The sequence below is a fragment of the Danaus plexippus genome, chromosome 2 (genome assembly GCF_018135715.1).
Source record: "Danaus plexippus chromosome 2, MEX_DaPlex, whole genome shotgun sequence".
NCBI lineage: Eukaryota > Metazoa > Arthropoda > Insecta > Lepidoptera > Nymphalidae > Danaus > Danaus plexippus.
Window position 1 is genome coordinate 7547497 of NC_083537.1, and position 15068 is coordinate 7562564.

The 15068-nt window shown below is 30.9% G+C and overlaps 3 protein-coding genes across 4 annotated transcripts in view; 1 reads left to right on the plus strand and 2 right to left on the minus strand.

The window, feature by feature from the left end:
- Window positions 1-1438: 1438 nt before the first annotated feature.
- Window positions 1439-4754, minus strand: LOC116765350 (tubulin glycylase 3A-like). 2 transcript variants are annotated; one of them, XM_032654809.2, is made up of 6 exons: window positions 4617-4754; window positions 4332-4390; window positions 4178-4267; window positions 2954-4094; window positions 2358-2873; window positions 1439-2271 (listed from the first exon to the last, which is right to left on the minus strand). In XM_032654809.2, the coding sequence occupies exons 2-6, from the start codon at window positions 4368-4370 to the stop codon at window positions 1502-1504; spliced, it is 2556 nt and encodes an 851-aa protein (XP_032510700.2). In that variant the 5' UTR covers window positions 4371-4390; window positions 4617-4754; the 3' UTR covers window positions 1439-1501. The 2 variants fall into 2 exon arrangements, with proteins under 2 accessions (XP_032510700.2, XP_032510699.2); XM_032654808.2 differs by having other exon boundaries at window positions 4332-4425; window positions 4617-4753.
- A 39-nt stretch (window positions 4755-4793) lies between these two features.
- LOC116765351 (tubulin glycylase 3A-like) lies at window positions 4794-9196 on the minus strand. The gene is made up of 12 exons (XM_032654810.2): window positions 9061-9196; window positions 8630-8756; window positions 8348-8541; window positions 7937-8112; window positions 7426-7866; window positions 7021-7232; window positions 6821-6911; window positions 6586-6756; window positions 6260-6513; window positions 5642-5985; window positions 5403-5555; window positions 4794-4859 (listed from the first exon to the last, which is right to left on the minus strand). The coding sequence occupies exons 2-11, from the start codon at window positions 8751-8753 to the stop codon at window positions 5517-5519; spliced, it is 2046 nt and encodes a 681-aa protein (XP_032510701.1). The 5' UTR covers window positions 8754-8756; window positions 9061-9196; the 3' UTR covers window positions 4794-4859; window positions 5403-5516.
- Window positions 9197-10005: 809 nt separating this feature from the next.
- The window catches only part of LOC116779338 (serine/threonine-protein kinase 26), a 52760-nt gene continuing 47697 nt past the window's right edge, over window positions 10006-15068 (plus strand). The window contains exon 1 of the mRNA XM_032673576.2: window positions 10006-10471. Within this exon, the coding sequence (XP_032529467.2) occupies window positions 10457-10471 (15 nt within the window). The 5' untranslated portion in view covers window positions 10006-10456. The remainder of the gene's footprint in view (window positions 10472-15068) is intronic.

The following is a 15068-nucleotide window of genomic DNA, read 5'->3' on the forward strand; positions in this document are numbered from 1 at the left end:
CAGGGAACTTAGCACTATATCTTATTATGAAATATCCATATCATCTTGAAGGGTTAACTTAAGCGTAGCGCAGTAAATCTTGTTATTCGCAATATTCCTCATCAAAGTTTATTAAAGGCCGACGTTATAGGTTTTCCTATACAAAAAAGCTGTGTGCTCTGTAACAATTTCAATAGTATCGTCGTTTAAGGATTGGTCATGTCAGTACTGGAGTTCACTAGACTAAAATTTGGAGCACTTATTGTGTGATGTGGGTTGGATGCGAGTTCAATTTATCATATTCCTTCTTTGTCTTGTTTAAAAACAACTTTTCTCTTCTATAATGTTCTTTCTCATTTAATACCATGACCAATAACAGTTGACAAACTTTTAATTATCGTTTATAGTCGTTTTGCCTGGTTTGTGTGTAAATTCATTAAAATAAATGTTTAAAATTTTAGTTTTCTTTAACAGTTTACTGTATAAGACATTATTTATATATTTTTTTTTGTTGTTCTAGGTGGTGGCAAAAATGTAATCGGAGACTTTTATAAAATTGTCATTATTCCATTAGATAAATTCTTTCGTTTTTTATTCACACAGAGTACATAATTATATTATAATTTGTTGAATAAATAAAACATTGACATTGGAAAAATATTCCACAATTAAAGTGTATATCAAGCCATAGCATAAATAATAAAAAATGCATTAGTTGCCAATCTCATAAACAGATGCTTAGTGAGATTGAGTTCTATATATTATATGAGGTACAAAAAGCAATTTTATGGTCAACACTCGACTTATATTGTTAAGACCGTTTCATTATTTCTATATTTTTTAATTGTTAAATGTTATTTTGTAATTGTAGTACCTAGCGAATTGTTATTTTTATTAATTAATTACTTTTTTGGTTTGGTTTCCACACACAAGTATACATATTTGGAAAATAATTATATATAAAAAATACATCAAAGTCAAAGGAAGTTACCGAAGGCAAAAACGTTAATAGATGACCATTTCAAGACTTGGACACTCATATTTCTAATAGAGCATAACGAGAACGGTGACCTAATTCAACGTGGACTTTTCTTACGTTAATGTCGGTTCAAAGACAATTAACTAAAATTGAAAAGAGAACTCTCCATTTCCAAAAACTAAATTGTTTGTTTCTTACTTTCCAATTCCCATTCCTAGGACTTTTGACGGAACCTAGTGTTTTATTAAAAAATTGCTGATAAATAATGGGAACGCTAATAATGTTTTTTTTTTCAAAATAAAACACTTACAAAATTGGAATCAGAGGATTTTGAATTTCTTTCAATATTCGTTTATGAACATTTAGATGTCTTCCGACACGACACGACACGATGTGCGACCGTCATCACGGTACATGAGAAACATATTTTTCCCCCGTTATTAGAGAGTTCAAGAACTCAATAACTTTCTTAACACCAAATATTGGAAATTGTATATTTTAGTTACATTAATTTCTTAATGTAGAGTAACAGAATATTGGTAATTATATATATTTACGGTATTCTTTTTCTTTTCTATTTATAAAAGAAACAAGCTTCGTCGTTGCCTTTAAGACATCTTGTGAATAATTTTTTTGTATATTTTTCGACGGCGAACATTTGGCTACGTTGTTGTTCAATGTAAGATTATAAAATATTTTCTCAATATCGTTAAGTTCTACGATACTACCTTTCCCTCGTGGTCCATCATCTAACTTGCTAAATCTGAATGCTTTTTCAATTGTTTCTCCAGACAAAAAGTTGCAAACTGATTTTCTTAACAAAGTTGATATATTAGTAACGCTACAGATGTTTTGTTTTGGGCAAGGAGTTTCTTCACAATCAGACTTTTTGGAATTGAAGCTGCTGTCTGATGTAACTCTATCCATAAGTTCATTTAACTGCTCTGTAATAACAGCAGCAGTCATACTCAATTCGTATTCAGATAGAGTCTTGTGTGTACAGGTGTCTCTGTCCTTTCTTTCAGGAAAAGCCAAGTCGTCCTCTGGTTGTTTCATTATGTCATCATCCATTTCATGTAATTGTTTAAGTTTTTGTAAAACTGCCTTTATATTACTTTCTTTCCCGATCGTAGGATCAGCGTAAGATTCTTGAATTTCAATTTTTCCTTTGTAAAAATATTCATTGGACAGTGAATAACCACGAACAAATAATTCTGCTGCACTGCCATAACGCGGTAACGTCATTGGCTGTCGATAAATACATTCGAATTTTCCGGTTGCAGCTTTTGGGTTCTTGGCGAAGTCAATAACGACTGAAATAGTTTTTCGTAATCAAAGTTATTTTAGATATTATATAAAATTTTGTGATAAATTAAAAAAAAATAAAAACTATTTCTACCTTTTATTATATCTGATATAACTGCAGGGCAAATTTTTGCTGTGACTGGAGTTGTATGGTTTAAATCTGGACATGAGTTGATTTCAATGAGCCAAGGTCTGTATTCTTTATCCAAAAGAAAGTCACATCCATATAATTCAAAACGATTCTTACTAACTGACAATGTATCTTGACAACCAAGCATGATACCGATAATAGATTTTTTCATTCCTGGATAAATGACAGTATCCCATACTTTTTCTTTTCCAATTTTATTTAGGTAATGCTTATATTTATCTGAATCCCACATATTTTGGTTTGGTAATTCAGTATGTCTTCCTATACAGTTGGTGTATTTTTTTTGCACAGCATTATTCGTTAAATGTATGGATTCGTGATAATTTTTTAAATTATATCTCTGCGAACTGAACTTCAAGTAACAATCAGTATACATCCATATAACTAGCGGATATGTGCTGGTTACCAAATAGTATTGTCTTATATCGAACTTAGTTTCATAGATCAAGAGCGGTTCCTCTGGTGAAACAAAAAATGTCATCATTTTGATTTATTACCCACTGATCTATATTAAAAGTTTTTATTATTAGAATACTTACCAATGTACTTTTGGATGACAAATTTTGAATTCGCTTTAGTCAATATGCTTGTTATAACCCCCAATTTAGAGGCCATCCTGATACCTCTCCCTCTAGAACAGTAAGCTGGTTTAATGATCCAAATATTGTGGCAGCCTTCGCAGCTGAGCTGTGGCCGATATCGGTATACTTCTTTCAATAGAAATTTGGCATAACTCAAATACAAGGGAATTTTATTTCTCGTGTCTTCTTGAAACACTTCATCTTTTGATATTATACAATAATATTTTTTTAGGAATGAACTCCATTGGCTTTCGCGTACTTCTGGGATTTCTGTGTCTATGTCTTTGTTTTGTTTTTGAAATAAATATTCTTTGCATCTATTTAAAGCAAATACGATAATGTTCAAGGATATTTTCCCCGTTGATTGAAAAATAGGCCTATCATTAGCAACCATTGATAAGATCCATTTCAATAAACTTGTACAGGCTGTTATTTTAAAATCTTTTTCAAAACTTTCTAGTTCTCCGAAGTCAGAGGTATTATACGATCTGGGAGCATTGACTTCTGCAATATCTTCGATATAAAACCAGTAATTTCTCTTAAGAGAAGAGCATAGACCCTGTTTTGAAGTCCATAGTGCATCTATTTCTAATTTATTGATAATAGTATGGCAATCTTTATTCATGTCTATTGTAGTGTCTCTCCGTTGATCTCTTGTACGCCAAACAAAATTAGGATTGCATTTTTCAATTAGGTTTGATAGCAGCAATCTCTCGAGTTCATTTTGAATTTCCGTTTTACTAGAATACGTTCCATTTCTTATTTTTAACAGATTCATTCGGTTCGGTGGAATTTTTTCGATCCAACCGCGTTCTGTCAAGGCTTTTCTTACAGCATTACAATTGCCATACACAGCAAATATTTTGTTTTCTTTTACAGCGCTCGCTGCGAGGTCTTTAAGTTTTACATATTTAGTTGATTTATTTTGACAACTACAAATTACAAATGTTTTTTCTTTCCTAGTCAAACCGATATGTTTATTATTACTTTTATATGCCATGCTTAATTTGTTTTTATTCGATTGTCCAGCTATATTACGTGCAAACTTGTTTAAGGGACAAAATATTCTTCTTACACGAGATTTTTCAATGCTATTGTTCTGTAATAAATAGAACCAATTATTTATTTGTAGAATGGGTTTGTTATAGAAGAGAGTTTCATTTAAACAAAATGTTCTGTGACCTTAAAATCGAAGGCTCCTCCTAAACTTTTTCTTATTCCATCCATAGGTTTTGAATTTTTACGTGGAAATGAATGAGTAGCAGTGACTTTCTGCAAATTGATACTTAAAATTAATATCGTATATTTCCTTTCAAGCAAATCGATACTCACATACCTTTTTTCGTTTTGCTAGTCTTTTCTTTCGAATAGGCATTGTCGTAGTAGTCCACACATCTGTTCGAATATTTCAAAAGAAATATATTTTTTATCTATGTGAAAAAATAATGATTTAATTCTTATTATAATATTTATAATGTTTGGAGATCTATTTAAATACATCTAAATAATATATTATAAGCCTCCTCTAAAGTCTTATATTAATATAATTTTATTCATATATATAATTTTATCTTCAAAAAATCTTAAGTTATAGCCACGTTGAATAATATCATCACTTTACCTGTAGTATAATTCTATTTAATCATGACACTGTTAGATGATTTCCAATCATTTATATCTCATATTTTTTTTTGCATTTTTTAAAAGGATTCTTTGAATACAATGATTAAAATGTCTGCTTTGACTTTGTCATTTTAATCAAAAAAGCAATATAATGAAAAAATATAATAGTTGGCAGTTACTTTTTATTAAGGAGGTCGTAGATTAGGAATGAATGGGAAAGAAGGTTTCGGTATGTGGCATCCTGAAAATAAAATAATTTATTCGTTAAAATAATTAAAGCTATTTATTACACCGCAATAAAATTTTTAAGTTGTCAACAATTTAACAGTATTTAAAAATATAATCTTAATAGTCTTTAACAGACAATGTAAATATATTATTATATTATATAACGTATAAATAAAATTATCGAGGAAGTGCTTAGGATTCATCGTTCAATGGGGTAATTGTCACTCGATAAGGCGCATAAATAGAGGTACAGCTTTTCGAAAAGGAAATTGATTTCTTTGATTTATTTTCATCTCGAAGTTTACAAATACTTCTACCAATAGCGCTTATCTTTTTAATAGTGCTAGAATTATCTACACGAGACCTTAAATGTTGTAACACATTTCTATTACTGGAATTATTACCAACGTCATCTGATTTAATTTGTTTAACGCTACTTATAGCTTCCGCTCTAGCAGATATTTTATTTTGCACGGATATTGTTGACCTGAGTATGCTAGCAGTCTCACGTTCCCATTCGATAGGGTCTATGTAGCAGCGTTTATTACCTACTGACCTATCAATCTTTGGTTTTTCTGCCTTGCTCGCCGATTCCGTTCTGTATTTACCGACGTTGTTATTTATTTGACCGTCTTCAGGCCGGCAACACGAGTGTGGAACGATTCGACGCTTAGATTCTACGTTTCTTTCGCGCCTTCCTCGATATGTCCTAGAAGAGATCGCAGACGGTTTACGCTTTTTGCTACGATTTTGTATCGTCCGAGTCGTCTTTACAACGGTTACAGCACGACGTACCGTGAGGGAGTCCTTGGTGGCTAGAAGTATTCCGTCCTTGTCGGTGGGCAGAGAGTCGTAAGGGTTCAACCAGCTTAGGAAGTCAGTGATGATTGGTCCATTGTATTCGGGAGGCACGGGTTGTTCATGCGGTTGTGCGTCCCCAGCCGGCGCGCCCGCACTTGGCGGCGTCACACTGCGGTGCTCGTGCCGCCGCTCTTTGGATTTCTTACTATGCATTAATCGTTTGCCATTGATGCATAAAGATAATCCGAGGTACGCAGGAGCCTTCGGTATGACTTGTTTATAGGCTAACTCAAACGTTCCCGTGTCCGCTTCTACGTTCAGACGTCTGTCTAGCACAACTGTAGAGACAGAATGAAATTTTACTATTAAAACTGATTTTGTTAAAAATATTAAAACAATGTCAGTCTCTTAAATTTTTAACGAGTTTTAATTTGTGTTTTTATTTATGTTCTATATTATTTCAATATAGTATAGCTCAACGTCTTATAATAATCGGGTGAATAAGAAGAGTTTGTATGATAGTTCATTTCAATTTTAAGCCCTAAGTTATATGGAATGCTAACTAAACATGGGCTTCATATCAAACACTTAAGCTATAAAATGAATAAACACCTTTGACAACGTCCTCCAGGCATTGTGGACAAAGGCGAGCCGTAACGGAAGTTGTGGGTGCTAGGTCGGGGCTGGAATTGATTTCTATTAGCCAAGGAGTAAAGTCATCCGTCAGCATGAAGTCAGCACCGTACAGCTCGAAGCTATTCTGCCTCTTGTCCATGGACTCCTGACACGCCAACATGGCCCCTACTAAGCTCTGTTTGATTCCAGGATATATTTTCGAATCCCACATATCATACTTTCCTATCTGTCTTTATAGATAAAATGAAAAATATTTTAAACAATTTTTTTATACCACATACATTTGTTTGTTCCATATTTACCTAAGATAAGCTTTGAATGTGTGGCAATCCCACATATTCTCGTCCGGCAACGCTTTGTCCCGGTCCCCATTGTTTTTATATTTTGTTTGTACAGCGTTGTTCGTCAAATGTACTGATTCATGATAGTTCGACAAACTAAATATTTGTGAGCTGAACCGTAAATAGCTATCTCTGTAAAAAAGTAGTTTTTAAAAAGGTTACATTCCATAATTATATTTCACTGTTATTAACTTACTTGTATATCCATATCGTCAATGGTTGGCAATTAGTAATTAGAAACCATTGTCGTATATCGAATTTTGTGTCGTAAATAACAAGAGGATTTTCTGGAAAATAATTATTGTTAATGAAGTAATTAGGCAATTGATAAATTACAACATTATTGAGTCATACATGAAGTGAAAAAAAATAAGAAAATTAGTGGATATGATTTACCAATATATTTTTGGACAACGTATCTAGTTTTTTGGGCTGGAATATTGATAAGACCTATGATGTCTTTGATGTTGTTCATGAGTTGGATCCCTCTGCCGCGACATTTATTTCCTGGTTTCACTATCCAAATGTTAAAAACGCCATCTATGTCTATTTGGGGCCAGAATTTAGACATCGTTGACAATACTTTTGACGCCTTGCGTTCTAATTGTCTGAAACAAGCATTTTTAGTGAAGCACAATATCGATATGTTTACATTTAAATCTCTGACAATACAAATTGTGATAACTAATTCCATATGAACTACGTAATCGACAAAAATGATCTAATAATATCGTCACGATTTATTGTTTGTTAATTTCTAAATAAGCATACATAAATATATATGTTTAAAAAAAATTATACTTGAGGTTTGAGTTTGTGTCTTCAATAAATTTTGCATTTTCATGTACAAGGAGATAATGATGCGTGAGAAATTGGTCCCATTCATGTTCCCAAACGTGCTGAATCTGATCTTCAGTATCATCAATGTCTTTATGAGTAAAAAATAAAATGTACTCATTTAATCTATTTATTGCGAATTCAATGGCAGAAAATGGAACTTTTCCATTATTAGTTACAAGTTCCTGGTCATCTCTTTGTTGTAGAGTACTGGATAGCCATTTTAGAATACTTATGCAAGCGGTTATTCTAAAATCATCAATAAACTCTTCCAAACTATCAGAATTATGGATATTATAGCACCTCGGGAATTTCGTTAAGGCTACTCCAGGTTCAGTGTACCAATGCATTTGAGTCAAAGAATTCGTAAGGCCTTCTTTTGTAGTGAAACAGGATCTGCAAAATCTGAACGAAACCAGTTAAGGTTGAAAAAAAAAAGTTTTATTTATTAATATAGACTCAATAGTTTCATTACCTGCTTATAATAACTTCTTTATTGCTAAGAAGCCAGTCATATTTATCTCTTTTAGTTGTCCACAAAAAATCCACAGAATGATGTTCCATAAATTTGTAAAGGATCATTCTTTCAACTTTAGTCAATTCTTTTCCCGATACTCTTTTAGGATCTACGTTTGAAGGCGGGTGACGTACCTATATGTGGTAAAATGATAAGGTATTTTTATAAAAGAATATATCTGGCCGTCTTTTAATTTTGATGCTATAGTTCAAAAATGCTTTTAAGTCCTTCTTCTTTTAGAACACTTAATATTTACATGAGTGTTCTACTTTTTTTTATTAATTTAAATAAAAGCTAAATTAAATAAAAGCTACTGTGAAGGCATTTGGGAAGTAAATATCTTGAGAGAAAAGGAATTTGTGCCTATACCTTATGTGATTCGTATTTTTCTACCCAGCCTCTTTCCAACAGAGCCCGTCTCACGGCAGGGAATCCTCCCCCCTTTATCATAAATACTTTTCGCTCTTTCATCGCAGTGTCTGCTATCTTTTTGAGCTCATTCCATCTCTCATTGCTTACCCAACTTTTATATTGTTTTAATTGCTCTATTGATGAAGTTTCCACTAAAAAATAATGCACAATATGAAATTAAGCATGCAATCTTAACGCGTAAGAGGAATAATGTTATAGTGTATGAGACCGTTAACAAACCTGTCCCATGTTCAGATTTGGAAAAAGAAACTGCGCTAGATGGCCGCAACTCTTTTTTCACCAAGCTTTCTTTATGCAGCTTAGAATCAGATGCTCTTTCCTCCAAATCCATTGTTACAGCCATTGGCTAAGAATAAGAACAATCGGAAAATTATGAAGAAATTCCTTACATTCATTCACCATCTTTCGATTACTGTTAAAACCAGACGTGTATTCTTTTCGCAGCTTAATGGTGAACTGGTTACTAACTACATCGGATTACAGAAGGCAGCGCAATAACCTACTTTAATTTAACCTAGTTTAAGAATCCCTAAATATCTTCTACACATCCGAGCATATCCCCGCCTGGTACTGTGTCAATGACGTTACCAGCTCAGTCGTCCTTCAAAAGGCCCATATCATGAACGCGGAAATTAAAGCTAAATACTTACTCACTTATAATTTGAATCAGTATAATAATTCGGAATGTAGGTTAAATGTTACACAATGATTTACATTACAAAATTATAACTATTTTAATTTTGGACAAATAAACTAAAAGACATTAAACAATATGATACTTTTGATGTAAAAGTAAACAAACAAATATCATCAAGGAGGTTTATAGTTTCATCCTTTGATCGATTATAACATTCCTGAAAATAAATATTATAACTATAATTTCAGTAATAAGTTTTTTATTTCAGTTCTATAAAATAATATAAATAAGAAAATATAATGTATAAATACGTATGTTTTAATTCATTTTTAGTTAATGGTTAGTGTATGAATTAAATGTTGTACTAAACACCCTTTCTTGGGATCAGCGGTGTATAATATTTCTATTAGTAAAATATATATCAGTACCTTGTAAGAAAGAAGACAATGTTTTGGTTAGATGGACTGAAACACATCGATTTAATTTAAAATAGTATAAAAGTTTGAGTTATAATTTGAACATTTCATAATTCCCCAAATTAATAATTTTATGTAACTACGTTAAGCATAAGTAAGTTAAAAAAATTATATCATTTCAGTAAGTATAATGGATAAGAAACTGAGAAAATATTGAATATTACATAAATTTTAATAAATGAAATACAACAAAAATTGGAGTTTCAAATAAACACAAAATATTTTAGTTGTTCGTAAAATTCATTAAATACAAGAATGTATGTTAAAACAGAATGAAATAATGTATTTAAATTTTTAATATATAATAACGAACAATTCAAAGAATAGTTTTGTAATATGATAATTTATTTATTATCTGTTCAAATCGTACAAAATTTAATGTGAAGAATCCGCCTTATACAACAGCTAACTTCAGTTTATACGGCAATGTTGTCTAACATGTCGAAGTTGACAGCGTGTCATTTTCAATGTTGTCCACACTGGATTTGACAAGAAAGCAAGATGGCGAGTTCATCTCCGGTTGATTGTCCGATCCGTGTTACTTCAACACGCAGTTGATGACATTTTTGTTCCGTTTTCTATTTCGTAATGAGCTAGTATTTATATTTAAAAAAAACTTAATATAGTGATATAGTGTCATTAACTATAAAAAATATAAATATGTAATAAATCTGATGTGCATCTATCCCACCTGAGGAATGTTGGTTTTTTTTTCAGTGATTTGTGATACGGTCAGGTGTTTTCGTTATAGAAATAAAATTTTGTTCTTGCGCAGTGAGTGAAGTTACTCAGTTCAGATGTATTTGTTTCGTGGGGATGTTAGATGTCGGGACAGTATCCAATGTTGGGAAACAAAAGCGTAAACTATTTGTTTTGATAGATCGTGATAAAATTAATTGAGAAGATCTTACGGAGGTAGATTCGGCCAGAGTTATGGCCTTCAGTGAGGTAAGTTTTAATTTATTTATTTTCTATCTACCCAAATAAGTTTATTTTTTTAAGAAATATAAATACTTATTTATATGATTTACAACTTTAACGATTATAATAAATAACTTAGAATATGTTATATGTTTAAATTTATGTTATATTGAGATTGAGCAAGTGGTCTGTCTACATATCAGTTATAAGTATACTCAACTTTTACGGTGTTATCAAATATAAATCCTACTGTGAATACAGTATGTGATTATTTCTGATAATTATCAATATGACTGGCTATGTAAGATTTTTTTTTGTTATTATATAAGTGTAAAATAATTTACTTCTTATTTTTTTTGTTTTCCAATACAAAACAATTAAAATTAAATATGTACTCTGCATTAATTAGATCTAGAATAATGAGTGCAATTAAGTATTATTGTATAAGGAAAATTTTTTTAATTACATATGTAGCAAATATTAATGTAGTATTATCTATTAGGCTGTTTAAATATAAAAATATTACTAATGAAGTAAAGTACTTTTTACTTATTCATCATGTTAGTGAAGTGGTTAGATATACTCCGAGTGGCAATTTGTATAGTAACAAAGCATGATACCATATGGAAGGTTTATAAGATAGATATATAAAATATGATATGTTAATAACTTAAAAATATGTTTTGTAGTATATATAAATTTACAATCTACTAAATTTGAAAATGTCGAAGAGAAAAATTAGCAATATTGTATTTTATTTGTTTATTATATTATTATCGCCTAAATTATATTATTGCTAACAGTTTATTGCATAAACATAAATTAAGTATCATTAAACTATATACATATATAATAAATGAACTATATATATATAACATCACCATACACCCATAAACTTCACATAACCGAACAACTGAACCGATGTGAAATAAATTTGGAATTATGATAAAACAACATCAAAGAGCAACAACGGATAGTTTTTCCATAAATATTTTATGCATGGATGGAGACACAGGCCAAAGCTAATATTATTATATATTAGTTTGTCAATACACTTAAATTTTTGTAAGACTTTAATAGTGAGATTTGTCATGTTAATAAATTCCTTTTTTTAATTTTTTTAAATTTGGCATCAGCATAATTATATTGAATATGAAATAGGTATGTCTGTGTGTCTGTCTCACACTCTTTTGCCAATCAAATTTGTCGTGTAGATATATCACCTTGCAAAAGGACATTTGTAACTAATTGCTAATTGAAAAACGACACCACTCGGACGGAGCCGCGGGCGAAAGTTAGTGGCATTATAATTGTAATATAGCGTATTCCCACGGCACGTTTGTTATTCCGCGTTCGAAGAGAGCGTGCGTGCGTGGCGAGCTACCCAGCGCCCGATATTACTTGAGACCCTATTAAGTTTTTCGGAGGTCAAATTGTACCGTAACAAGTTTATTCATACTGGTTGACCCTGTTTAGTAGTCAATGTAATACAACTTCGTTATATCTCTTTTAATGGTATTTTATAAATCCATAGTACAAATTGTGTTCCCTCTGTATGTCAGTTTTAACCTCGCGTCTACTATTGACCGTGGAAATTGAATAATAACATGCGATTAGTATCGAAGATAAGTACGCTAAAGTCCTTAACATATTTGATATTACATTTGTATGGACGTATGATTTTTGTATTGATATGCGATTTATTAGACGTTCTAAATAATGTTACAAAACGTTGCGTGTTTAAAAATATTCTACATAAAAATACATTTGTTTACAGCATAGCGTTTTATCTAAGTAGGCTGTTGTTTCCTTGTTGGGCCACCGATCGCAACCGAACGTCAATACAGCCGTAACTAAGGTGTCAAACTTATCGGCATTTTTATATAATATTACTTAAAAACCAATAAATTGACATAAAATTGTTTTATCTTCTAATAGTTCAGGATATCTCGTTTATTATACATTATAAAGACTTATTAAAACCTGTACTACAGGTAATATAAATATTAATATGTATAAAATCATAACTTCGTAGTATTTTTTACATCATATTATGAAAAAATCCTTGAATACTTTCAGGTAGTTCTTGTCGTTTAGAAAGAAAAAAATAACCGATAATAGAATCGAACATTTCCGTCAATCATCGTGTCGATTTTAGTGAATCGCAGTTGGCAGTCGTGCGCGCAAGTTCAACGACCCGGACTTATCAACAATCAAATTTTGAGAATGTCCCCCCGATTTAATGAAAAAAACGTATTGCATTCATTGCATTTCTATTATAATATTTATCTCGTACACAAATACAAACTACAATTTTTTTAGGAGCATATAAAAATAAATTTATGTGCTTGTAAAACATTATCACCAGATACATAATGTTTTTCAAATAGCTTGTGATTTATATCCGAAATGTTGGATTATGTCCAAAACAACACGTCCCATAACATTCGGATGTTTGTCCTATACGCAATGTACACCTGCACCGTTGTAGCTACACATCATTGTTTTTCTAATACCAGAAATTCCGTGAAAATTTCTTCTGAGATTTTATTATTTCATAAAATAGTATGGCTGAATATCTTAGGTTTAGTGAACATCAAAAGATTGTTTTTATGGTCTTTTTATATATTATCTTGTTTTTAAAACTTGTAAATAGATATTTCTAAGGAATGTAAAATTTTTGGTTATTTTTTTTCCAGTAGGTATTTACTGACTTAAAATTATTAAAAGAGATCGTTTGTCAAAAAGCCGGGCCGTTTCGTGTCTCTAAAAACAGAAAGGGACTATTTATTGTAGTCGGTTATAATAAAATCGACCTTTGACCTCCCTCCGTGATTCATGTGAACTATTGGGACGGGTGAAAGGTGGGGTACTATGCTCTTTGTTGCCATTCGCCGGTTTGATTTAGCGTGGTCTAGGTAACGAAAGGTAAATAACATTATATGAAATAGTAAAAAAACGAGATTTATATTAAATTAATTCAAAACGCTGTTAGTTATGAAAGACTCATAGTTAAAGAGAATTGTTTGTTTCGAACAAATTAAATTTCATCGAATAATATGTATAAATAAGAAGCCTTCAATGTTATACAGGAGTAGTCACTTCAATGCGAGTGAAATTGTATAGGGTTGTATATCATTCGCGTCCCCACCGGTTGGCCTACTTACAGATCATTTAACAAGTCACTAGTTTATTATGAAGTATTGCTGTATAAAAATAAATTGATGGGGATTGCTCCGGGATCCTGTTGATGGAGCTGGTTGTTTACTATTATCTATGAAGTAGATATATTTCATATGGCTAGTACGAATTTGAATAGTTTACATTGACAGTTTCAGTATTAAGATTTTATACTGTTGTGTATATCGAAGTACAATTTATGGATAACAAGAAATATGTGTGAGTTATATGTTAAGAAATATAAACTGTGTACGTGTTTAAAAACGATCTCAATACATACTGCTGATTCTCGTTGTTTATTTTATATAAATTATATAAATAATAATATCTACTTACGCATTGAATGTTATGTATTCTTGTTCATCGTTAAATAAAAACGAAATGTTATTTTAAAAGCTTGCTGGTGTTTTACGTACAATAAATAAACAGTAATGTGGGGCATCAAATTAACGTGTATTCCTTTTATTATTTCAATATTCATTGTTTTTATTGTGAAAGAGGTCATCCTATTTAAATGAAAATGTGACCAGTATAAATATCTGTGTTACTTAATCGCTGATAAATTAACTTAGTTTATAGCTTCTATATTATATCTTTGTTAAAAAACCTTGTTCATATGAAGTGAAGTAAAAAATTTAGGAACAAGTTAAACGATTTTGAGCGATCTGTGCCTCTTATTATGTTCAAATTGTCACAATCAGTAGTTCGGAGTAACTATTAAGAAAACTCTCCCAATACAGGTGTGTGCATATCAATAACCGTGTGCCTTTATATAATGGTAAAAACTTAATTTTTTTTTGTTAAAGTTACAAATGGGTGAATGTAGATTTTAATTTATTGTAATGAATCTATATACAATCTGATAATAAAATTATTTATGTAAAAATATAAAGTTTTTCTAACACTGAAAATTTTTATGTATGTATTTTAAACTGTTGTATAATTGTTCTTAAAAAATATTACGTCAAGCGCCACTTTAATACTCTTTACATGTAATAATTCCATTACTCAAAATTTTAATCCAACATTATACCGTAGCTTCAGCGTCTTAAACATGTTAATATATTTGTCTCTAAAACTGGAATGGTATATTTTATGTCAATGTAATTTATATATAATCTCGAGAGATTAAGCCGACGCGTTTGAGAAATTTGTTGATACTCGCCGTGGAGGTTTAATATTTAAACTTACTTAAATATTCATATCGAGCTCATCAATATTCATAACTTGGCGTTTTGCTGATGGATAAAAAAAAAAAAAAACTTTCCTAATAGATTACAGTTGCGATGTAAAATTTCTTAACTAAGTATTGATTAGATAGAAAATTTACATTTTTCAATTAAAGTTTGTGTTTTATGGATATTATTTTTATATTTAAATCAGTTGTCTGTCACCTTAAAGGACTCGAAATTATCATTGGAAGTTTACAAAAAACATTAGTTAG